The 23,185-nt window shown below is 63.5% G+C and overlaps 12 protein-coding genes across 12 annotated transcripts; 10 read left to right on the forward strand and 2 right to left on the reverse strand.

Moving 5' to 3' along the window:
- Positions 1 to 211: 211 nt before the first annotated feature.
- Positions 212 to 1,795, forward strand: gabT_1 (4-aminobutyrate aminotransferase GabT; the record flags this gene model as incomplete). The annotated part of the gene is made up of 3 exons (XM_062774433.1): positions 212 to 504; positions 563 to 1,484; positions 1,544 to 1,795. The coding sequence occupies 3 exons, from the start codon at positions 212 to 214 to the stop codon at positions 1,793 to 1,795; spliced, it is 1,467 nt and encodes a 488-aa protein (XP_062630417.1).
- A 1,671-nt stretch (positions 1,796 to 3,466) lies between these two features.
- Positions 3,467 to 3,895, forward strand: LOC62_06G007913 (uncharacterized protein; the record flags this gene model as incomplete). Its single annotated transcript, XM_062774434.1, has 2 exons — positions 3,467 to 3,542; positions 3,582 to 3,895. The coding sequence occupies 2 exons, from the start codon at positions 3,467 to 3,469 to the stop codon at positions 3,893 to 3,895; spliced, it is 390 nt and encodes a 129-aa protein (XP_062630418.1).
- Positions 3,896 to 4,205: 310 nt separating this feature from the next.
- Positions 4,206 to 4,632, forward strand: LOC62_06G007914 (uncharacterized protein; the record flags this gene model as incomplete). The annotated part of the gene is made up of 2 exons (XM_062774435.1): positions 4,206 to 4,281; positions 4,325 to 4,632. 2 exons carry the CDS (start codon positions 4,206 to 4,208, stop codon positions 4,630 to 4,632), a joined length of 384 nt encoding a protein of 127 aa, XP_062630419.1.
- Positions 4,633 to 5,795: 1,163 nt separating this feature from the next.
- LOC62_06G007915 (uncharacterized protein) lies at positions 5,796 to 6,258 on the forward strand (the record flags this gene model as incomplete). Its single annotated transcript, XM_062774436.1, has 2 exons — positions 5,796 to 5,877; positions 5,927 to 6,258. 2 exons carry the CDS (start codon positions 5,796 to 5,798, stop codon positions 6,256 to 6,258), a joined length of 414 nt encoding a protein of 137 aa, XP_062630420.1.
- Positions 6,259 to 6,462: 204 nt separating this feature from the next.
- On the reverse strand, positions 6,463 to 8,495 carry DLD (D-lactate dehydrogenase [cytochrome], mitochondrial). Its single transcript, XM_062774437.1, has 4 exons — positions 7,834 to 8,495; positions 7,288 to 7,783; positions 7,129 to 7,234; positions 6,463 to 7,078 (listed from the first exon to the last, which is right to left on the reverse strand). Exons 1-4 carry the CDS (start codon positions 8,422 to 8,424, stop codon positions 6,511 to 6,513), a joined length of 1,761 nt encoding a protein of 586 aa, XP_062630421.1. The 5' UTR covers positions 8,425 to 8,495; the 3' UTR covers positions 6,463 to 6,510.
- A 978-nt stretch (positions 8,496 to 9,473) lies between these two features.
- Positions 9,474 to 12,228, forward strand: YVC1_0 (Calcium channel YVC1). The gene is made up of 6 exons (XM_062774438.1): positions 9,474 to 9,912; positions 9,951 to 10,036; positions 10,096 to 10,599; positions 10,644 to 11,452; positions 11,508 to 11,626; positions 11,684 to 12,228. The coding sequence occupies exons 1-6, from the start codon at positions 9,566 to 9,568 to the stop codon at positions 12,057 to 12,059; spliced, it is 2,241 nt and encodes a 746-aa protein (XP_062630422.1). The 5' UTR covers positions 9,474 to 9,565; the 3' UTR covers positions 12,060 to 12,228.
- Positions 12,229 to 12,245: 17 nt separating this feature from the next.
- LOC62_06G007918 (uncharacterized protein) lies at positions 12,246 to 13,353 on the reverse strand. The gene is made up of 4 exons (XM_062774439.1): positions 13,181 to 13,353; positions 12,974 to 13,079; positions 12,610 to 12,914; positions 12,246 to 12,480 (listed from the first exon to the last, which is right to left on the reverse strand). Exons 1-4 carry the CDS (start codon positions 13,275 to 13,277, stop codon positions 12,380 to 12,382), a joined length of 609 nt encoding a protein of 202 aa, XP_062630423.1. The 5' UTR covers positions 13,278 to 13,353; the 3' UTR covers positions 12,246 to 12,379.
- A 1,273-nt stretch (positions 13,354 to 14,626) lies between these two features.
- On the forward strand, positions 14,627 to 15,190 carry LOC62_06G007919 (uncharacterized protein; the record flags this gene model as incomplete). Its single annotated transcript, XM_062774440.1, has 1 exon — positions 14,627 to 15,190. One exon carries the CDS (start codon positions 14,627 to 14,629, stop codon positions 15,188 to 15,190), a length of 564 nt encoding a protein of 187 aa, XP_062630424.1.
- A 2,334-nt stretch (positions 15,191 to 17,524) lies between these two features.
- LOC62_06G007920 (uncharacterized protein) lies at positions 17,525 to 18,331 on the forward strand (the record flags this gene model as incomplete). Its single annotated transcript, XM_062774441.1, has 1 exon — positions 17,525 to 18,331. The coding sequence occupies one exon, from the start codon at positions 17,525 to 17,527 to the stop codon at positions 18,329 to 18,331; it is 807 nt and encodes a 268-aa protein (XP_062630425.1).
- Positions 18,332 to 19,487: 1,156 nt separating this feature from the next.
- On the forward strand, positions 19,488 to 21,332 carry LOC62_06G007921 (uncharacterized protein). Its single transcript, XM_062774442.1, is given in 9 exon segments — positions 19,488 to 19,805; positions 19,871 to 19,947; positions 19,992 to 20,085; positions 20,158 to 20,228; positions 20,789 to 20,807; positions 20,821 to 20,859; positions 20,909 to 20,982; positions 21,056 to 21,149; positions 21,207 to 21,332. 9 exon segments carry the CDS (start codon positions 19,752 to 19,754, stop codon positions 21,294 to 21,296), a joined length of 612 nt encoding a protein of 203 aa, XP_062630426.1. The 5' UTR covers positions 19,488 to 19,751; the 3' UTR covers positions 21,297 to 21,332.
- Positions 21,333 to 21,979: 647 nt separating this feature from the next.
- LOC62_06G007922 (uncharacterized protein) lies at positions 21,980 to 22,467 on the forward strand (the record flags this gene model as incomplete). Its single annotated transcript, XM_062774443.1, has 5 exons — positions 21,980 to 22,047; positions 22,087 to 22,141; positions 22,183 to 22,195; positions 22,229 to 22,322; positions 22,375 to 22,467. Exons 1-5 carry the CDS (start codon positions 21,997 to 21,999, stop codon positions 22,465 to 22,467), a joined length of 306 nt encoding a protein of 101 aa, XP_062630427.1. The 5' UTR covers positions 21,980 to 21,996.
- Positions 22,468 to 22,706: 239 nt separating this feature from the next.
- LOC62_06G007923 (uncharacterized protein) lies at positions 22,707 to 23,165 on the forward strand (the record flags this gene model as incomplete). The annotated part of the gene is made up of 4 exons (XM_062774444.1): positions 22,707 to 22,757; positions 22,802 to 22,856; positions 22,904 to 22,916; positions 22,955 to 23,165. 4 exons carry the CDS (start codon positions 22,707 to 22,709, stop codon positions 23,163 to 23,165), a joined length of 330 nt encoding a protein of 109 aa, XP_062630428.1.
- Positions 23,166 to 23,185: the final 20 nt, after the last annotated feature.

The raw sequence follows: 23,185 nt of genomic DNA on the forward strand, positions 1-23,185 counted from the left end.
GCAACGGTATCTGCCTGCGTGCCTGAGGCGGCCGAGGTGCCGGCGGTGGGTGGTGGCGGCCCAGGGCCGAAGCCACAACAACGTTGCCGACGCTTCCATTGCGTCGGTATCAAGCGGTCCCAGGCCGTCAGTCTACAGCCTACATAAGCAGCGATGTGCGCACCAATCCCCACAACTCACCGCTCGCTCACAAACACTACCGCACAGCACCATGATCAGCACCAAGACGACGACCCGCGCTGCCGTCAACGGCGTGCGCACCCTCGCCTCCCTCGCGGCCGAGCAGCACGCCGCGACCCCGCTCCAGGCGTACACGCCCCCTCCGGTCGCCGACACCAAGACCACGGCCCAGTGGGTCCAGTTCGGCCGCGAGCACGTCACTCCTGGCCTTGGACGCGTGCGCGACATGGTCGTTGTGCGCGGCCAGGGCCTCGAGATTGAGACGAGCGACGGCGACAAGATCCTCGACTTCAGCTCGGGTATCGGAGTGCTCTCCCTCGGACAGTGAGTGGGCACGCGCACAGTAATGCAGCGAAGGTCGGTTCTGCTCACACACCCCCAGCTGCCACCCCGCCGTCTCGCAAGCCGTCCACGCCCAGGTCGACACGCTCACCCACCTGCAGTGCTCGATCGGCTTCCACAAGCCGTACCTGCAGCTGATTGAGCGCCTCAAGTCGGTGATGCCCGACCCGTCGCTCGACTCGTTCTTCTTCTGGAACTCGGGCTCAGAGGCCATCGAGGCGGCCATCAAGATTGCGCGCAAGGCGACTGGCCGGCCCAACGTCATCTCCATGAACGGCGGATACCACGGGCGCACGTACGGCTCGGGCGCGCTCTCGCGCAGCAAGAACATCTACACTGTCGGCGCGGGCGCGATGATGCCCGGCTCGCACGCGACGCCGTTCCCGTACTGGCACAGCATGAGCCTCCCGATGACTACCTCGGAGGACGAGCTCGTGCGCATTGCGATCGCGCAGCTCGACCTGCTCCTCCGTACCCAGTCGGCGCCAAAGGACACGGCCGCCATCTTCATCGAGCCCGTCATCGGCGAGGGCGGCTACGTGCCCACACCGCACGCGTACCTCCGCCACCTGCGCCAGCTCTGCGACGAGCACGGCATCCTGCTCATCGCCGACGAGGTGCAGTCTGGCTTCGGACGCACGGGCAAGATGTTTGCCATCGAGCACTCGGGGGTGCGTCCCGACGTCGTCGTCTTCGCCAAGGGCGTCGCCAACGGATACCCTCTCAGCGGTGTCGTTGCGCCCCGCAAGATCATGGAGACGCTCGACACTGGTGTGCTTGGCGGCACGTACGCGGGCAACGCCGTCGCCTGTGCTGCCGCCACGGCCGTCGTCGACGTGTTCAACTCCCAGGACGTGCTCGGCAACGTCGAGGCCCGTGGCAAGCAGCTGCACGACGGGCTCGAGAAGATTGCCCAGACTGAGGCGGGCAAGAAGCTGATTGTTCAGCGCCGTGGCCAGAACGTAAGTGTGGCCCCTGGCCCAACACCCAGCACCCAGCACCATACTCACCCCTACCCCAGCTCATGGCTGCCATCGAGTTCCGCTCGGCCGACCCCCTCACCCACCACGGCCTCCCCGTCGGCACTACCGTCCCCTCGTCCATCGCGCGCCGCGTGCAGGAGAAGTGCCTCGACGCCGGCCTGCTCCTCCTCACGACGTCGACGTTCGAGGTTATCCGCTTCATCCCCTCGCTCACCGTTACCGAGTCCCAGGTGGACAAGGCGCTCGAGGTGTTCGCCAAGGCCGTTGCTGATGTCGCGCGCGAGGGTTAGAGGAAGGCAGTGGTTGGTGTCAAAATGTAGTACGCAGATACTAGCTTGGGATGCGAGGATGATTGTCGAAGGACCAGCTGGTGAATCATGTGGCGGAGAAAAGGAGAGGCGTTGATGGCAGAGGTCTGGGTCGATCTAGGCGCGTTGCAATCTCGCCCTCGGGGGAATCTGTCGTCCTTCAGTAGGTGGTTCCAGAGAGGGCAGCTCGATTGGATGGGGAGCAGCGATAAGAGGTCCGTCTCATCGATGACAACTTGTAGACGATGACGATCTGATTGATTGTCTTTATGCCATCCGAGCAGAGCCGTACGCCGCGGCGCTACCGTGCAACCTCTTCATATCGTTCGCCGCTTCTAACAACGCCGTGCCGCCGACGAGGTTTGACCATCTTTCACCAGTATCAACGAAACCAGTCGCTGTGATGGTGCAAGAGGACCGGGCTGGTGAGAGGCGTGCGCCGCGGAGTGAACATGACGAACAGCAGAAGGTTTATTCGAGGAACGTCGAGTCGTGGTGAGTGAGAATCTCGGGGGAGCACCTGGAGGTGGGAAAGACACTGGGCCGATTAAAAACGAAATAAAGTGACAACTAGTGAACACATGACAGCTGCTGGCGCGATGTGGTCCCACCATTAAATGCGCAGCCAGAAATTATTACAAAAATAGCCTGCGGGTCATGTTCCTCTTGGAAGTGTACTACTTGTTTAAACAGATACAATGAGAGCTCTGGCATGTGGTGCGAGTTAGAAAGCACTGTGGGGTGGCACGGAAGCCAACTACAGGTTAGTGAAGCCGGCACGCACAGCCGGGGATGCAGTGGAGCCACTGTCGCCAGGCGCCACCTAATTGGACCCGAGGGCGGAAGCAAGCCCACACACGGGCTCAACACGGCTGTTGGTCGCGCAGGCGGGGTAGAAACAGCGTGCGTTACCTCGTTGACGTGCGGGTGCGGTGGGCATGAAACACGTGTAGCCGGGCGTGGTGGGTGGCACCCGCCGTACCTGCCGCTGCTTCTGCAGCTGTTACATCGTGGACCGAGCGGAACCGACGTGGCTCCCGCTGAACCCCGCGTCAGATGACAGCATTTGGCCGTCATCTACGCGTTTCACTACTCTCCGATGGTAGAAGGTACGACGCGCCGGGGTTCCGAGACGGCCGTGGTGTGCCGTGTGTGCCGTGCCAATGCCACGCGACGGGGTGCTTGCTTTCTTTAGCCCTTGGCCTCGGTCGGTCGGTCGCATACTTTGGAACTGTGGCACGTAGCGTTAAGTGGGTTCCCGTGGCACTCCGAGATCATCACTCGACAACAACGTTCTGGGGCCCACCCACGCCCGCCCACTTGTACCCAGTGAGTTGGTTGTCAAGCGGGCTTCTTCGCCGTCGCTCGTGGCAGCGGCCAAAGCACCTTTGAAACCATGCCCACTGTGGCATGGGGATGACCGAGTGACAAGCACAGGGCCGAGGCATGCACCTTCACCCCAAGCGTCCCGATCACTCCGACCCACCCGTCGCGATGAAGAAGGTTCGGGATGATGAGGCTACATCGGTGAGCTCCCCTGTTGTCAGGCAACGTCCATGGGCCTTCCCTCTCCGTGGCACAAAAGGCGGTGATACTGCACGCCCCAAGTTGTTTTCCCCAACGTCACTCAATACCTGTGCTCCCGACGACACCATGCTCTTCACTCAGACCTTTGCCATCCTCGCCGCCGTCACCCCTGCCCTCGGCCTGCAGATGTGGGACCGGTGCGGTGAGTCTCGCTGCCGCCTCGGTACTGTGCTGACGGCAGACAACAATATCGGCGTATGCGATACGGTTGCTCACTGCAATTACTACCACGGTAACGCCTCTCCGGGACTCTGCCCGGGACTTCCCAACAACGTTCAATGCTGCTACGCCAAGTCGTGCTTTGACCCACGCGCTTGCCCCGTCAAGCCTATCACAGGCCGTTGTCCGGGTGGCAGCAACAACCTTTACTGCCCCGGCTACATGGCATTCTGCATGTCTCCCAAGGAGTGCGCTACAGCTGGCCCGGGTGCAACGGTGCTCAATGGCTTCTGCCCCGGCGGGCAGGATAACAAGCTGTGCAGGTGGAAGGCTTAGTAGATCTTGTGCCACACACGGTCAGAGACCGCCGAATGATGAAACCGTTGCGAAGTGTTCCGGCGGGTGCCATAGAGGTTCTCCAACTTCGCTGTGGCATGATGAGGAGGACGGGGAGTAGTGGGTCGGGGCTGGACTAGAAATGGGGTTAGCAGCGTCATCAGCGTCACCCGAATCATCTCGATCAGTGTCTGCTTCCCCGCTTGTCAGGCAGCAGCGAATAGACTCGCGTCTGATGGGGCATATAAAGACGGTGAACGGCCGCTACTGCCCCACTTGACCCCACGAGTCTATCAATCTCGCCAACACCATGATCCTCATCCAAGCATTTGCCCTCCTCGCCACCATCGCTCCTGCCCTCGGCCTGCAAATGTGGGACCGGTGCAGTGAGTGGAGTCTTGCCGCACGTCGTTCTGGTATTGACCGTAGACAACAACTTCGGCGTGTGTGACACAACTTCGCACTGCAAGTACTACAAGGGCTCCCCGTCCAAGGGCTACTGCCCCGGTCTCCCAGACAATGTGCAGTGCTGCTGGGCGCCGTCGTGCTTTGACCCGCGCGCGTGCCCCGTCAAGCCAGTCACTGGCCGCTGCCCAGGCGGCAGCGACAACCTCTACTGTCCCGGCTACGGGGCGATCTGTATGGATCCGAAGGAGTGCACCGGCGTCCTGGGCGGGACGGTGCTCGACGGCTTCTGCCCCGGCGGACAGAACAACAAGCTGTGCAGGTTCAAGTAGTAGAGTGCCACACGCGGTCATGAGACCGCCGAGAGATGAAACGGTCGCGTTCCGGCGGGTGCCACAGAGGTTGGTTCTCCGCCCTGAGCGTGGGCTGTGAGCGAGGAGTCGGCTATCCGCCCCACCCGAAGCACTTCGATCAACTGCCTCTGTAGCTTGTTGTCATGTAGATGATTCGGGATATTGGAGCACGCTAAGTCAGCCCCACTGTTGTTGTCAGCCGCCATTCATCAGGACTCCGCCCGCCCCGACGCGTCACATAAACACGAGGACGCCGCCGCCGCCTCGCCCACCTCTTGAGTCGAGCTCTGTACTCTGGCCGACACCATGCTCCTAATCCAAGTATTTGCTATCCTCGCCGCCGCCACCCCCGCCCCTCGAGGGTTGCAATGGGGCGACCATTGCCAAGTCGGTGAGGCTGCCTCGCGCCGCGCGGCGCCACGCTGACCGACCACAGCGAATGACCTCGGCGTGTGCGACACGACAACGGCGTGCGACCACTACAAAGGCACGTATTGGACGGGTGCCTGCCCCGGCCTGCCGGACAACGTACGCTGCTGCTGGGCACAGCGGTGCATGGACCCGCGCGCATGCCCCGTCAAGACCATCCCTGGACGCTGCCCAGGCGGCAGCAACTACGTCTACTGCCCCGGCTACATGGCTTTCTGCTCCAGCCCGAAAGATTGCCTGGCCATGAACAGCGTCTACCCTCCCGGTCAAGCGACCGTGCTCAACGGCTTCTGTCCCGGCGGAGAGAACAACAAGCTGTGCAGGTGGAAGCAAGCGGAGGATGATTTTTAGTGCCACGCACGGTCATAGTCCGCCGCCCCGAGAAATGAAACGGTCGTGTTCGTGTTCCGTGCAGTGCTCCGTCCTGAGCGTACACAAGATGGGGGTACAGGCGAATAGTGGGCGCAGAGACGTTAGACTGATGGGCTGACCTCCTCCCGAACCCCGGTCGCCCACCCCGCCCACTTGCGTTCTAAAAATATAGAGTTCAAGCTTTGGTCCGGGATCGTTGATGAGGTCAGGTGCCACTTTGGTCGCTCTGCTCGCTCGACAACAACGATTGCTCCGAGCGACCGAGACACGACGAGTGATAAACAGGCGACACTAGGGACTCAATGCACCCCCACCCACCCACGGACCCAGACACCCGCGCCATGCTCTTCGCCCAAGCGTTCCTCCTCCTCGCCGCCTCGTCAGCCACCTACGCCATGAGCTGGGGCGACCAGTGCCAGCTTGGTACGTCCGCCACACCACCACACGCGCTCGCTGACTCGCTCGCTCGCAGGCAACACGGTCAACATGGGCGTGTGCGACTCGACCTCGTCGTGCGCCAGCGTTGGCGGGAGCGCGTCGCCCGGCTTCTGCCCCGGCCTGCCGAACAAGATTCAATGCTGCTACAAGAAGGGCTGCTTCAACCCGCGCGCGTGCCCCGTCACACCTATCCGGAACAGGTGCCCCGGCGGCAGCGACAACGTCTTCTGTCCCGGCTACAATGCGTTCTGCACCAACCCCGCCCTGTGCACCGAGGCGCACCAGGGCAAAGGGTCACAGGCGACCGTCCTCACTGGGTTCTGTCCTTACGGTGCCGACTTTAAGCTTTGCAGGGTCAGGGCGTAGGCATGTTAGGCATGCAGTGTGGAGGAATGAACTTGGTGCCACACACGGGCCATGAACGAGGGGATGAAACAGCCACCTGTGGGATCCCACTTTCGGACAACTACTTCGTGTCGGCACGCAAAGCAGCATGATCCCAAGCGTAAAACCAGCGATCAGTGAAACCCAGCGATCAGTGATTGAATTCTCCCCGCCGTGACTGCTAACCCTACATCCGATAATCTATGATGATGCTGCTACCACGCCACACCCCGTCTACTTCTTGGAGTCGTTGGCGTGGGGCGGCCTAATGTGGGGGTAGATCTTTCCGGGGTTGAACAGGTTGTGGGGGTCGATAGTGCGCTTGACCGTCTCCATGAGGTTGACGGTACCCTCACCGAGCTCGGTGTCGAGGTACTCGATCTTTCCGATACCGACGCCGTGCTCGCCGGTGCAGGTTCCTCCGAGGCGGATGGCACGCTCAACCATGTCGTGGACTGCCTCCTTGACGCGGTGGAGCTCGTCGTCGTTGGAGAAGAGGGCGAGCGAGTGGACGTTGCCGTCACCGACGTGGCCGAAGTGGCATGCCTCGAGGCCGCGCTTCTCAAAGTCCTCCGACGTCTCCTGCACCAGGCGCGGGAGCTTGGAGATGGGAACACACACGTCGGTCGTCCACACGCGACCGTCAGGGCGAAGAGCGAGAACCGACCACAGGGCAGCCTTGCGGCCCTCCCACAGGTCCGCAGCCTCCTTGTCCGTACGCGAGAACTCGAAGCCCTTGCCGCCGTGCTTGGACGTCAGGTCCTTGACGGCCTTGGCCGTCTCCTTCATGATGGCCTCGGAGCTGGGCGCCGGGTCAGCGAATGCGAGCACGAAGTCCATCACACGACGCACCCCTGGAACTTGAAGAAGAGCGTGTCCGTCTCGGGGTACGACCTGCCCGCGAGGCCGCCGAGGTTGATGGCGCGGATGGTACGGCCGTCGAGGTACTCGACGCACTCTGCGTTGGGTGAGCGGGAGACACACTTTGGTGTAGGCGGCGTTCACACTCACGAACAGGGTAGCCCTCGTTGACAACCTCGGTGGCAGCACGGACAGCCTCCTCAACACTGGGGAAGTTGACAATGGCGACCTTGGTAGGCAGGGCGGGGGCGAGACGGATGGTCGCCTCGGTGATAATACCGAGCGAGCCCTCGGCACCAATGAAGAGCTTGGTCGCGTCCCAACCGGCGCTCGACTTGCGGGCGTTGGAGCGGGTCTTGATCACCTCGCCGGTGGGGAGAACAACAGTGAAGTTGATGAACCACTCGGCCTTGGCAGTACCGTAGCGGACAGCGTTGGTGCCCGAGCAGCCGGTACCGGCCATGCCGCCGATCGTGGCGCCGGGTCCAGGGTCGAGAGGGAAGAAGAGCTTGACGCCGTCCTTCTTGAGCTGCTCGTTGAACTCGTCCCACTTGACACCGGCCTGAACGACGGCCTCGCCGTCAGCCACGCTCAGGCTGACCACCTTGTCGAGACGCGACAGGTCGATCGAGATACCGCCGTAAGGCTAAGGGCGGGCGTTAGTACACAGCATCACACTCAACGGCGCCCACTCACCGAGCTGTAGTGGCCCTCCAAAGAGGTACCGCCCGCAAAGGGCGTGATGGGGATGCGGTACTTCTGGGCGATGCGCACAAGGTCCTGGACCTCGGAGGTCGAGTCGACCCAGACGACGACAGTCGGGCGGTGAGCCTCATGGTACGACCAGTCTGAGATGCCGTGGGCGCTGAGGTCGTCCTCGTCCGTGCTGACGCTGTCCTCCTTGTTGCGCGACTTCCACAGCTCCTGGATCTCGGCAATGGCGCTGCGGTACGCAGTGGGGGTGCCGTACTTGGGCTGGTTGAGGTCCTGGAGCCTGATGGCGACGCCCGAGTCAATAAGGGTGGGCGCGAACGCGGGCTGGACAAAAGTGCTCGCAATGGCGAAACCGGCGGCTCCGGCGCTGAGGATGAGCGCAATGTTCAGGAAGGCGGTAGCGCTCGCCAGCGACTTGCGGGCCTTTGCCTGCTCCTCGGGGGTGGGACGGCCAGACTGCGTCGACTGGAAGCGGAACGTCTGGCGAGCCTGCAGGCGGGGCGCAGACCGCAAGCTGCTAGCTGTGCTGGAGCGCACCGATGCGCGCAAGGGAAGGGCGGCACGAGAAAACATTATTTTTGTTGAGACGACGACGAGGTGGAGGAGAAAGAAAGCAACGTCGCTCTCGCGCTTGCGCCTTATGGGGAGCGAGCTCGTCATGAAAGCACGGAGGCTCCGCGCGCGCGTGCTTGCTTGCTTCGGTTCAGATACCGAGAAACCGAAGCCGCGGGCCTTGGCGCCCAATTGGCCGAAGTGAGGGGCAGGCAGTAAGCATTAGAAACGGCAGGGCGGGGCATTAGGATATCGCGCAATGTGTGGTTAGCGGTCGAGGGTCGCGGGTGAGCCAGTGTCAGTTGTGCCAGGGTAGCATTTGCCACGAAAACCGATTAGCGCCATACACGACATCGATTTTGGCGGTCTTGGCCGACAGACGCGCCGTGACTCACACGGCGCCGCTCGCTTGTTGCTTAGTAAGGCGAGGAACAAGAGATGGCTACAGCCATCATGTGAGCGAGCCGTGGCGGTGACCGGCCCGCTGGGGGTCAATGTGGTGACTGTGTTGCTAGAGCAACAACACACTGACTGTCGTCTGTGGCGGAATCACCATTCCGGATTGCGACGACACGGTAATCAATCCGATGATATGAGCTCTCGGGATCGGTTCTTGATTCCAGCCGGCCAGATTCTCGATATTCGGGTAGAGGATACCGTGGAGAGTCGTGTGCATGCGGCCGTGTGTGTGCGGGACGAGTTGTGTGATGCATGCGAGGTGGCGGGGGAGAAGGTATTGTTGGCAAGTCGAGCAAGGCAGGCAGTCACTGCCACGCGGTATCATCACGTGACTGGATGTACGGAACCAGAGTTGAAACGAGACACTGCTCACTATAACGGAGGATCAGGCACGTATGACGGGCGGGGGCACCCACCCACCCAGGCTGACGTCGAGCCGCCATTCCCTGCCTTCCCTGCCTTCCCTGCCTTCCCCGGCCCGTCGCGCGCCTGGCTGGCTGGACGCGTTCAAAGGACAAAGGCAAAAGATCCGCAGATACCACTGGCTGGGTGGGTGGTCCAAATCGAGCACCAGCCGCATGCCGCCACCATAACGCCAGCCAGACCCGTGACTGGGCTCTTTCTCTCCTACTGAACACGACGACGATAGCGAGCACCTTACTCTCTCTCTCTTCAGTCGCTCACTCAGTACGCAACACAGGCAATGACCACCCCGGCCTCAGGCACTGGCGCTGAGGCGTCTGGCGCCGTCGTCGTCTCGACCACCACGGTCGAGACAACGACGCTCGCGGCACCTTCCTCGCCGCTCGTCGGCGCAGGCTTCGACCCAGAGGACGAAGGCACCTCGGTCTTTGAGCTGGTACACACGCTCCACGCTACCATCACTGCGGCCATCGACACGCCCATGACGTGGGACGAGCTCAAGTCGCCCAGCGTCAACTACACGCTCGTCAAGCCCATTGTGCAGCGCTTCAAGCCGACCGAGGACGACGACGACGATAACGACGGCCACTCGCTCGGCGGCGTCCTCTACGCCATCTTTGCCAACCGGTACGTCCCAAGGCCGTAGACCCCGCGCTGATCCCCAGTGTCCAGTTCATCAACCTCGCGGACGAGGACCTCTCGTACGCGCCGCTCCAGTCCTCGCGCGCCCTGTTCTGCGAGCTCCTCGCCAGTGAGTAACCAACCCCGTCACGGTGACTGGGAGCGCACGTTCTCTAACCTCGCACCCAGTCAAGATCCTCCGCACGAGCCCAACGGTGCAGGACGAGGCCGAGCTCTGCAGCGAGCTTGTGCGTGCGTGGAGTGCGCTCGAGGGCGCTCCGGACACCGTCATTGCCTCGCTGCATGACGGCGAGCGTCTTGTCAAGACCCGCACGTCGGCGCTCGACCTCGCCATCGTGTCTGGCTCCAAGAAGTTCCTCTCCCAGCCCCTGGTGCAGCACCTCATCACCCTCATCTACGATGGTGATCTCATCTACTCGCCCGTGTCGAGCCACGCCCTCATCGCCGACTCGCTCTCCAATCCCGCTCCTAAGCGCCGTCGTCGCGGTATCACCAGCACCGAGGAGCACGAGGAGGAGGAGGAGGAAAGCCAGCCAGTCGAGGTGTACGCCTACAATCCTTACAAGGCTGGCTGGCTCGACTACCAGCGCCTCAGAGTCCCGCGCTGGCGCCGCTGGATCGAGTTCCTCTCGCTTACCATCCTCATCACGCTCTTCCTCCTGACCCTGTCGAGTGAGTCGGACCCTGTGGCGCTGACGACACTGCTGACCTTGCAGCCCGCCGCGTCCGCCACCCTATCCACTTCACCAACGTCGAAATCCTCTTCATTGCGTACACGTTTGGCTTTATCCTCGACGAGTTTGCCGCCTCCAAGGAGCACGGTCTCGCCGTGTACCTCGCGTCCGTGTGGAACACGTTTGACCTGACGTTTATCGGCATCTTCCTCACGTATCTCTTCCTTCGCCTGAGATCGCTCGCGACGCACGACCCGGCGACCGCGGATCTCGGCTACGATATCCTGTCGCTCGGCGCGTGTATCCTCTTCCCGCGTCTGGCGTTCATCCTGATCCAGGACAATGTCGTGCTCCTCGCCCTTCGGGGCATGATCGCCACGTTCTTCGGCTTCATGGCCCTCATCGCCATCGCGTTCAGCGGCATCTTCTTCTGTCTCTGGACCATGGGCAAGGAGAAGCAGATCCGCACCGGCCGCATCTTTGGCCTCATGTTCTCGACCTGGTTTGGCGGCTCGTCGAGCGTCTTTGGTTTTGAGCGCGTCCCGCCCGAGGAGATCCACCCGACCCTTGGCCCCGGCGTCCTCTTCGCCTATGCGCTTCTCTGCGGTCTCTTCCTCGTTCCCATGCTCACGTCCCTCCTGTCCAACAAGTTCTCGGCAGTCCGGTCCAACGCCAACGAGGAGTACCTCTTCCAGCGTGTCGTCACCACGGTTGAAGGTGTCAAGTCGGACGCCATCTTCTCGTACCTGCCGCCATTCAACATTGCCGCGCTGGTTATTCTCCTGCCTCTGGGTGAATTCGCCAGCCCACAGACCCTCCACAACGTCAACGTCTTCCTCATCCGCCTGACGGTGAGTTTGCCGCGGCTCTCGGCGCTTCTGGACACCCCACTGATGATGACGTCAGAACTTCCCCCTTCTCTTCCTCATCTCCGCCTACGAGCGCTCTCGCTACCGTGCGCTCCGCCGTGCCGTCCGCCTCGGCGAGCGCGGCGTGCACCCCGAGTACAAGAACAGCTGGACCGAGTGAGTACTGAGTGGACTGTTCGTGGCGTCTGGGCCGACCCTGACAACAACGCACAGCACCTTCCTTGGCGGCGGAGCCCAGAGCGTCATCCGCGCTGCCTTTGAGGTTGCGCCACCCGTGGTCAAGCAGGAGACGCCGCCTGCGTCCGAGAGCCCCTCCAAGGCTGGCGCCGACGTCAAGCCTGGCAAGGATACGCTTGCGCCAGCGGCCAAGAATGGCAAGGACAAGGCTGCGCCGCCTCCTCTCCCTCTTGCCGCGTCCAAGCCGGCCGGCCGTCCACTCGAGTCGCCTCTTGGCAGGCTGTTCCGCCAAGAGCGCAGCGGTGCGACGGTCACTGTCACTGCGGAGGAGTGGGCCGAGGTCCGCGACTCGCAGAAGCGCCTCGAGGAGATGCTTGACAAGCTCCTCGCGGTGAGCGGGGCCGCCAAGTAATCTCGGCCCTGAGTAACCACTGCGGCCATCATCGCCGCACCGCCTCTCGGCGATTGAAGTTTCTCTCCTTCTTGTACATAGTTAATCTTTACGACCGTAGTCCACTTGACGGCACTTCACGACGTCATCACGTCAATCATACGCCCCCTCCTCCACCTCCAAATGCAACAATGTTTTCCTTACGTGTCCGGCTCAGCTGGTGCATTACTGATATAATAGTCTTGTCTGCCAGACGTGCGTGTGCGTGTTTGCGTGTGTTACACCTGGTCCAGCCGAAAGATATAGGTATTATGATCAATGGGGGAGGGGGAGGGGTCCGCCTAGTTCTTGCCGGGGGGAGGGCCGGTGGGCGGGGCGTAGCTGCTGGTGTTGTTGGCGTGCGGGGGAGGGCCGCTGGGGGGAGCGTACGAGTTGCCCTGGCCTGGGGGTGTGTCAGCGCTGTGTTCTACTACGGCCGGTATGACAGAGTGGACGCCTCGACGCCATCCTGCACTGCAGTGTTGCGCAGTCGCAGATGGGTCTCGGCTCTGCTCGCTCCAACCCAACTTACCATAGACGGGGGGCGAGTCGATGCCGCCCTTGAGCTCATTCTCCTTGGCCTGCTCGTACTCGTACCCGTGCTCGACGTCGCCGCCGCCCTGCGCGCCGTCGGCAGTGCGCGACTGGCCATAGTAGCCGGCCGCGGCGCCGCCGGGCTGGTAGCTGTTGGGCGGGGGGGCGGGGTTACCGTACGCGCTGTAGCCGCCGTACACGCCCTGCGGGGGCGGCGGGTTGTTGCCGTACGGGACCGACGGCTGGACGTTGTTCGTCTGCACGGGCGGCGGGCGGAACTGCGCGTTGGCGGCCTGCTGCCTCCTGCGGCGCGTGCGTCAGCGAGCGCTGTAATGTAATGTCTTGGCATCACGCCGACTCACTTGCGGCGCGCGACTCCACACAACGTCAGGAGGAGGAAGACGAACACGGCGACACCGATTCCGATACCGATGCGCGCGCCCGTCGAGAGGCGGTTGCAGTAGTACGCTGTGGCGTGGGGTTAGCTGGGCTCGAAGCTGAGCGCGCCGATGGACAAGGTGCGGAGCGCACGCCCTAGTCCCTCGGCGGCAGCTCCATCCGCCACTCACCCCGGCCGTACCGGTCGTAACAGATGCTCCGGGCCGCGACGGCGCCAGGAGCCTGGAGTAGGGCGCCAGCGAGCGCGAGTGCGATGGCGGTGCTCATTGTGGTGGTGTGTATGGGGTGGATGTGCGATGGCAAAGAAGATCAATGTGTGATGGTAGAGCGTGATCGGCTCGGCGGAGCAGGGGGGAGTCAGTCACTTGAGATTCCTCTGTCCGTGCGCCCGCCACCGACTCGGAGTGGCAAAACATGGGTGGGGCTTGGCGCGGAAGCAAATGCGCCGAAGCGAGTGTGACGAGTGAGCGCGTGGCGAGAATGTGGCACTTTGGGCTGGCGCGTGGCTTCCACGTGGGAGGCTTACTCGGCCCCCCACCACACCCCGGCGACCAAGCCAAGTGGCGACGGACGCCAGGCGACGACACAGCGCTAATCTGGCTCTATTCACGCCACAGAGCGCGGAGCAGCAGCCAGGCCCTGAGCCAACCGGTGCTGTCGAGCAGCAACGGCGCAGCGCAGCAGCGTGCTGCTGTGGACACAGCGACACAGGCTATCCTCCTTTCGTACGACCCCTGAGCCAGTGCTGTGGACTCATGTTGGCGGGAGATCAGCAGGGCACGCCGGTGCCGTGGGCACGCAGCTGCACGGATGCCGAGAAGCGAGGGGGGATTACGGTTCCAGCTCGCGTCCTTCTCGCCGTGTCGTTGCTGGAGCTGCTTCTTCTTGCCCGATGCATGCGGCCAAGAGGAGCGCACGCACGCAGATCGCTGTGCTTGCGCTGCACCGAGCTATGCGCCTATGCTGCCCAGCGTCGCTCCGCTCCGCTGCGTGCGGCTCCGACTGTCAACCGAAGCAAGCAAGCAAGCAGCCGCCTTACCCAACTCAAGATAGCCATACAATGACATGACGACAATGTGCGCGCAATGACATTACCTCAGGGGCAGTGGGTGGGGTAATGCTGCTTTCTTCATGTTCGCTGGGTCAGGGCGGAGCCGAAAGGGACCCACTGTGCTGGGTTATGTCTGTCTCTCGGCTTATCTTCATTGAGACTGACTCTGCATGCCGGGCATGTGAGGTAGGCAGCAGTGCAGCAGTGCTGGCTCGGTGCCCCGGCTGTGTGTGATGAATGAGGCGTCGCTGCGTTGCGTTGCCCTGCCCTGTGCCGTGAGCCTGTGGCCGATCTGTGCGCGGTGTTGCTCTGCCTGCCGCGCTATCCTACGCCTCGTCGCCTCTGCGACGCCTCGTGCCGACCGACCGACCGACGCCTCTGCCCTGGGCGATATGAGATGCACAGGCCCAAGCATGCTGCTGGGCAGGCTGGCGCTGCTGGCGCTGCGCTGGTGCCCGCGCACCACCTTCCTGGCTTGTCCTTCTCACCGCTAATATATAGCCAGGCCAGAGGGGCAGCTCATCATCCCCAGCCAAGCTCGCTCCCACCACCCCCCACCCACACCATGTCCTCGCCATCAGCCTTCTCGAGCCTCAAGCGCCGCGTGACCAAGCACCACCACGCGGCGCACAAGCGCGCGAGTTCCGCCTCGTCGGCCCTGTCCACCATCTCGTCGGCTTCCAGCCTGAGCGAGGGCACGCCGCCAGCGTCCCCGCCCGCGCTGTCGAGCCTGCCCAAGCGCACCTCGAGCCTTAGCGACTCGGCGCCGCCCTCCCCCACCCGCCTGACCGACAGACCACCAGTCATCCCCTTCCCCGAGCTCGCGCCGGTGTCGTTCGCGCCGACCCGCCCCGCGCCGCCGCCGCCCGCCGTCCCGCCCCGCACAGTCGCACCGTGGCGCGCACACCTGCTCGCCATGGCCCAGAGCTACTCGTGCGTCGTGGAGGCCGGCGCCGCCAGCAACAACACCAGCAGCCACCAGCTCACGTCCACGATCGGGCGGCTCGCCGACCCCCGCCTCAACGAGCGCCAGGCGCTCGCAGTCCTCAGGTCGTACCTCGACACCCTGCACTCGGACAACGCATCGTTCCGCCCCCGCCGCGTGCCGGTGCGCTACACCCGCGCATAGCGAGTAACGTGACGGCGACGAGACGAGACGATAAAGGCCTGGCGGGCGACGCCACGGCCCACACCACCATTACCACCACCACCACCACTACACTTTCTTCATTGTAACATCTGGGGTAAGTGAGCCAGAGCCAGCTCGGGCCCGCCGCCACCCCGCAATGCTGACCCCCCCAACAGACCCTTGGACATTTGCCGCTTCAGTGTATCCATACATGTTTGGTTCGCATGCGCACAGCGAGCGCGGAAAGTATGCACGACGTTATGACCCGCAGTGGTGGTGGCGATGCGGTGGGCGGGCGGGCGATGATGTCAGGCGGCGCGGCGTTGCTGCGGGCAACGAACGACGGTGTCGTCGCTGCCGACCGACACCGCAACCTGCGCCGCCACACCGCTGCGGCGGTCTGTCTCGACGCCGCCCGCTCTGTCTCCCCAACAACGACGACACGACGGCCCCACCCCACCGCAACCCACGCACAGCCCGCATCTTCGCTTACAGTCACCAGGCAGTCACGCTGCGGCCCGAGCGCGGGGGACGAGCGCGCGCAATCGGCGCACTGGCTTCATGTGGCGGTGGGGGAGGCCCGGGCGGTGCCAGCCTCTTTTTTGTCGTTGCAGGCAGTTGGCAGGTGGCACCTTGCTTTGCGGCTGACGAACGAACGGTCGAGGGGAGTCATGTCGCTGGGATATGATTGCCGTTGCTGCATCCACACACCGCCCCGCCGGTGCGCCGAGAGCGACCCGACACCGCTTGCCGCTTGCTTGCCTACGGGGTCTGATCGATCCGGATCTGACAATGACGATGCTGCACCGCTCGTTGTTGCTGCCAGATCTCATCTCGCGGCATGAAACGTCTCCCAGTGCGACTGTGTGCGCCGGGCGACGGGCGCCATTCAGTCGCGAGGGTTGATTGATTCAGTCGTGTCAGACAGAGTCTGCATTGTGGTCTTGGTGGTCTGGTTTGGTTTCGGCCGCCGGCCAGCACGCCCCTGCTCGCATGATAGTGAGACCGCAACCGGCGTTCGCCTCCGCGACGCCCCACACTACGCCGCCGCAGACTACCCCGCAAGTGAGTGGCCGGTTTGTGCCTGCACTATGTACAACCACACTGTCGGTTAGTGCGACGAGGAGCGCGACGAACATGGCTGCACGCGAGCACGAGTAGTGGCGGTCAATGGTCAATGTGGTTTCGAAACGCGAGGGGCTCGGGGGTCGTTGGTTAGTTGAAGGTTTTCGGCGACGGGCGAGGGTTGTCTCGTCGCCGGTAGCCGAGCAAAGAGGCGTCTGTAGGTTGGTAGTATGTAGGTATTGCCTGGTGACCTGGCGGTGGTGTGCAATAATGCAAGCAGCAGTTATGTTCGTGGTGCTTGCGCGCAGCTCAATGTGCACACCCAGGCCGACGCCACCATATGAGCTCTTGCGGGTGACTTGACCCCCCTGCCCCCGCCGGCAATCTACAGACGTACACGCGCGCGTCGGCATCCAACGCGCACCGCAGCACATTACTGCTGCGGTGTGACTTGTCCTGTAAATTGCATCTCGTACACCCACGCACGCGTCGAGCAAGGTGACACGTTCACCCGCGGCTACTCGGCAACGCCCGCACCACCCCCACACGTCTTCCCCTGCTGCAGAGCCTGTCAGACGCGTCGTTGCAGTGCTCCGTGCGACGTGCCACGGGGCAAGGTTTGAGGTTCGGTATGCCATGCATGGGATGGTATGGATTGCCCGGGGGCGCGTGCGTGCCGTTGGAAACGAGCCAGGCGACACAAGGCTCTCGAGACATTATTGCAATACACGCCGCGTAGTGGCCTTGGAAATGGAATTGAGTCGAGCTAACGCGTTGCGCGCGTGGCAGCAGGTGTCTCTGCGCATCTCTGCATCTCTGCCTGCCTGGCTTATCCAACTTCTGGCCTGGTGGCCTTTGCCGTTGCCAACAGACGTCAGTTGCCGTAAGCCGCCGCAAAAAAACGCGGGGAGCGGCACGGCGGCTGACGCGTGGCGGGGAGGTCGGAGGGGGGGGGGCCTAGAACTGTGGCATGCCCTGAGTGTCTCTGCTGCGCCGCCTCAAGGCCTGTAGATTCTCGAACTTGGGGCTGCCCTGGGCTCTGCCTGATGGCTCCCTGCCGCCCTTCCCCCCCGCGTCGAGTTGGCCGATTCGAGTCCATCTGGGGTACTGCGGGAACGACGACACCAACGCGCGGTTGAAAAATCGGGGCACTGAGCACAAGTGGTTCATGTTCCGGCGGGCAGTGCAGCGGCGTGCAGTACACCAAGTCGATATAGTCTAACAGACTGTCCTCGCGAGACCTCTTCCTGTCCACTACACATCTACACAATGCTGGCCACACTACCACCCCCATCACCACCACCACCACACGCCTACTCGCCCCTCTCAACAACACACATGTTCGACCTGCCCCTCCTCGACGCCGACGAGGCGCCCGCGCCGTGCCAGACACCGCCGCTCTCGCCGCCGTGCCAGCGTATCCTGCTCGAGCAGCTACGCGCCGCGGCCGCCGCGCAGCCCGCGAGCGAGTTCGACCCCGAGGCACTGCTCACCGCCGCGCTCGGCGCCGTCGGCCACGAGCAGCAGCGCAAGCTGCCCGCCACCACGGCTACAGTGGCGCTCCGCACCTGCCCCCCACTCACGCCGCTCGCGTCCCGCCGCCGCGTATCCGCGCTGGTGATCACGACGCCCGCGCCGCTCTCAGCAAGCTACGGCACGATGACAGACGACACGAGCCTCAGCCCCGCGCACGCGCCACCTTCCCCGTCCGACTCGGGCGCGAGCGCGTCCCCGCAGAGCGAGTACAGCGCCATGTTCCGCTCGGCGTCGCCCGAGTCGGACAGCAGCCCCAGCTCGGCGGGGCACGGGTTCAAGCGCGTCTCGGGGTCGCGCGCGGCGCGCCGCAGCGACGAGGCGCCGAGGGCAGAGCAGCAGCCGGCTGCACCATTAGACACCACCGCCGCCGCTGCCGCCGCCGCGCCGTCGCCCTCGACAACACCAAAGCCGACACCACGGCACCAGCCCCGCTCGACAGGCTCCATCTCGCGCCCGCCAGGAGGCAACTTTGTCCTCGGCGCCAAAGCCGCCCTCGGGCTGCTCCGCAAGCGCGGCAGCCAGCGCTCGACGACGCTATAGGCGCACGCAACATGGCTGCGAGTACCGCGTACCGCAGAGTCACGCCGTCGTCAAGCACGCGCAGCAGGTACCTAGCTCGTGCCGGCTCGCGCCCGCCCGCCCGCCAGGTGCGACAACATCTCATTCCCACAGCCTAGCGCTTGCTCTACATATTGTAAATTTACGGACTCTCGGACTGCGTCCGGCCTGCTGTAGGCACCCTTGTACTAGACTAGCCTCGATGGCATTGTATCAGAATGGCGACTGGAGTGAGTCACTTGGCGACGCAGCGACGTGGGCGCCGTGGGGCAGCAAACCTTCATTCAATTCAACGCGCCGAGCGCCATGTTCCAGCAAGCGATGCCCGGCAGCAGCAGCAGCTCAATTGCCCCATGTCCAGCAGCTGACCAGATCCCCACACCTTCCCGAGCGTTACGCGTCGACACAAAATCCTGGCTGACGGGTGCGCCGAGATGGATGGGCGATTGAATGCCCGTGCCGTAAGTGTGACGCGGGGGGAGTGCAGCAGGTGGGCGACGACGAGCAGGTGGTCGTCGTCGTCGTTGTCAGCCAAGGTGGGCGAGGCGGCCGCGTCGTGCGTGCGTGCATTCGTACGACGGTGTCTGCGCGCGTCGTTGTGACTATTGCTTGTTGCCAGCTGACCTCGTCGCTCAATTGCTTGCTTTCTCGCCGTCGCCGTTGAAGGCACAAGTAACGGCGTCACTGCTCGCCGGCACGCGACCATCAGCAAGGTCATATCCGCGGCACGCACCATCACCCCGCCCCCGCAAAATCTGCCTTGTCGCGCTCACTCACTCAACATGACATGACTTGCAACGGGCTCTGCAAGATCCGGCAACACCGCACTCCGTGTAGCCTTGCCCGGCTCGCTCGCCCACGCACGCACGCGCCGACGCATCGGCCATTGTCATCCCAGGGCGGTGGCGCCACTGCGCCTCTGCGCCACCACCAAGGGGCAGAGGGGCAAAGGCGGCGGGCACCGTTATTTCTGTCGCCGCGGCGAACGTAGCGATGCCCAGCCGAGGCCATGTTTCTAGACGAGCATGGGGCGCGGGTGGGGAACAGCGGTGCAGCGAACAGTGTCGAGGGGCGCGAGGCTCGCAAAGGATGGTCACTGGTGCCGGATCGCTCACGACGACAGTGTGGCGGTCGCTGAGCGACATGAGACGTGAGACGAGACGACCCGACCCCACTGCGCCAAGGGCTGCGCTGCGCCCAGCTTCGCCACGCCCTGCGGCGCCAGGCTATTCCTGGCGCCTGCGCTGCTGCACAGCGACGACAACGACGAGGGCAAGCTGGCGCTCGCGCTCGCCATCGCTGGCGACGACGACGTGGAGGGCGGCAACGAGGGCGGCGGGCGGTATATCTACCTCCACGTCCTCCTTGCTTTGACCCACTTACACCACTTAAACCTCACACAATGGGACACGAGCACCACCGCGGCGCGTACGAGGAGTACCAGGGTTATGGGCAGGTACGTCTCGCCCCGCTGCCTCGCGGCTCGCAAGCTCGCAAGCTCGCCGCTGACTCCCCCCACAGCAGATCCAGCCCGAGCACCAGGCCAAGCTGAGCCACGAGCTCATCTCGGGCGCGGCGGCGTACGAGGCGGCCAAGGCGTGGGTCGGCGCCTTGCACCACATCACAGCTGACGACGACGCAGGTACGAGGAGCACCGCGCGCGTAATGGCGAGCCCGAGAGCCACGCCAAGGCCAAGGAGATCCTCGCGGGCATTGCGGGCGCAATTGTCGACCGCGTGAGTGGGGTGGCGGGCGGGGACTGCCCAGCGAAGGAGGCGGAGAGTTCGACGCAGCTGACCCACCCCTAGGAGTTCGAGACCAAGGGCCTCGACTGGCTCGACAGGGAGAAGGCCAAGCGCGGCGCGTATGAGAACGCCGCGTCCGGCTTTGGGTGGTAGGCGGCGGCGGCGATTCCTGGGGTAGCAGCAGCAGCAGCAGGGTATAGGCGTAGTATGAATGGCGTGTTGCCACCGCGGTGCTCGCCGAACGGATGGGACGCTACTCGCACCACTGACGACCGCTCACGGCCTGCTCACCAGTCGTGGAGACGAGGCGCACTGAAGCGTGTGGCCTCCGACGACACGGCCTGTCGACTCACCCACTCCACCCCGACACCTCGCCGGCGCCCCGCGGCCCATGACGGCGTCCTTGTCACCGCTGCCAGCCAGCACTGGCACCTGTCCAGCCCCCCGCTCGCTCACGCACACCCAACGCCCGACGCATCGCCCACGCCCACGCCCCGCGCACGCCCTGCGCACGCCCGTCCCCCACTAGGCGCGAGTGACGTCGAGAAGAGCCGGAAGGTGACCGCGCTGCCGGTCAGCGCGCAGTGAGCTCTCCTCGGAAAGGTATAAGAAGTGGCCTGTTAGCTCGACCCCAACCACCTCCCTCACCAGCTCCAGCTCCCTCGCCGCGCCCTCGACCCCTCGACGACACCAGCACCAACCCACCACACAATGTCGCCCAAGCAGTTCCAAGCCTCGCACGACGAGTACTCCAAGCTCGGCGCGGTGCGTCCCGCTTTGGCCTCAGCCCCGCGCGACGAGCTAATGGCCCCAGGACACGGACAAGCACAAGGCCAAGCTCAGCCACGAGCTCGTCGCTGGTGCGGTGGCGTACGAGGTTGCTCACAAGTGGGTCGGCCTCCTTCCGCTCACTCCCCGCCCCGCTCGGCTCGGCGCTGACGCGCCTCGCCTCGCCTCGCAGATACGAGCAGCACATCGCCAAGAACGGCCAGCCCGACTCGAACGTAAAGGCCAAGGAGGTGATCGCGGGCCTCGTCGGCGCCGTGGTCGACCGCGTAAGTGCCCCGGGGCTGTTGGCGTGGCTGTGGGGCGCGAGCTCACCCCGCGCACAGGAGTTCGAAACCAAGGGCCTCGACTGGCTCGAGAAGAAGAAGATCAAGGCGCAGGCGGAGAAGGAGGCCGCGGCGGCGTACAAGGTCTAGACGTGCCATGTACAGTGCCGGCGGCAACTCACCCGCGTGGTGCGTCGCACGCATCATTGTCCGTGTCCCTTCTGTGCTTCCTTCTCCGTTGTATGCCCGACTGCTGCCTGTCCGTCTGTAGCCGCGAACGAGAGTAACCGCCGCGTAGTCGGTGGTTATTCCAGATACGATGTGAAGTAAACCACTGCAACGGCGAGAGATGGCGTCATGGGGGATGACACTTATTCGTTGCGAGAGCGCAAGAGTGGCGCGTGGCGCTGGGCGCGGCGCAGGCTGGGCATTGACGCAGATCCGGGCCGAGCGCCGCCCGCGCAGTTCACCCGACCGTGCATAAGGTGTAAGGACAAGCAAGCTCTTGGCCTTCTATTGCCAGCTTAGCAGAGCTTGCGGGCTAGCTTGGCGATGGAACAAGCCTAGCGGCGGGCATTTGTGAGGTACTGTAAGACTTGGGTGGTCACCCGACCAGCAGTGGGCCAGATAAAGTTGTGCTGTCGCAGACCGACGTACCGACCGACCGCGTCGTGCATTCCAACCAACGCCGTGTGCCTCAATGGTGTCATGTTGCGCGATCGGTTTGTTGATCAGGGCTGTGTCGTGGTGTGGCTTGTGGCCACCGACTGCTGCAGAGGCATATGTAGATAACTGGCGTAGGGGTAACGAGCTCCTCCTGCCCGTTTACATCGCAGACAAACACAACACCATGGCGGACAAGTACAAGGCGCAGTACGAGACCTTTGAGAGCTCGACTCTGGTGAGTTGGCGTGGGCGGGGGCCAGAGCTCACGACCAAGGCGGACCGCCAGACAAACCTCACCAACCACGACGCGGCGACCGCGCTCTCGTACTGTAAGTGCTGTTATGCGCTGCGCAAGCTGACACCCACGCAGTGGCAGCCAAGGAGTGAGCGCGCGCCATCAGCACAGCTGACCCCAGATACGAAGAGTACACGGCCGCAAACGGCAAGCACGGCAGCGTGTCCAAGCGCGACAAGATCATCCGGGGGATCGTGAACCCGATTGTTGACCGCGTGAGCCGCGTCTGCCAGCCTGTGCCTGCCCAGCGCTCACACCCACGCCCAGGAGTTCACCTCCAAGCAGCTCTACTTCCTCGACAAGAAGACGGTCGTCGAGACGACGGTCAAGAACGTCGAGCTGGCCGAGAAGGTGCTGTAGGTGTAGTGTAGGGGGATGCATATGTATGAGGCTCGCTTGGCTTGGTGGTTGTTTCAATTTCTTCTGCCTGCCTGCCAGCCAGCCGATGCCGTCATCCCGTGTCGTCGTCATCGATTCGGTTGGGTTGCGGGAACCAGTGGGTTCCAGTCAGGCAATGAGTGGGTGTGAGTTCGCACGCAACTGCACGTTTCAGCTCGTGTTGGTGCTTCTCTTGCATCTACATCCTCACACACATCACCATGGCCGAGAAGTACCACAGACAGTACGACGAGTACAAGGCGCTCGGCGGGGTATGTGGTGCCGCCACTGGCTGCGCAGCTGACGTCGACCGCAGGACGTGTCGCAGGGCAACCTGAGCACCGAGCTACTGGCGGATGCCGTGGCCTACGGTACGTTTCGTGCCCTTGTCCCCTGTGTCCACTGCTGACCCGCACAGAGGCCATCACGACGTGGGTATAGCCCAGCTAGCCGAAGCTAACGAGCCCAGCTACGCCGAGCGCCAGAGCGAGCCGGGCAACCAGGACGCGGTGGTCGCCGAGATTGTCAACGGCATCACTGAGCGCGTACGTCCAGCCAGTCCTGGGCCCGCTGACCCCGCCCAGGAGTTCATCGCCAACCAGATCGACTGGCTCGACCGCAAGCAGGTCGCGGCGCAGGCGATCAAGGACACGAACGAGGCGATCAGCAAGGCAAAGTAAACTGTATGCATGCGTTGCGT

The sequence above is a fragment of the Vanrija pseudolonga genome, chromosome 6 (genome assembly GCF_020906515.1).
Source record: "Vanrija pseudolonga chromosome 6, complete sequence".
NCBI lineage: Eukaryota > Fungi > Basidiomycota > Tremellomycetes > Trichosporonales > Trichosporonaceae > Vanrija > Vanrija pseudolonga.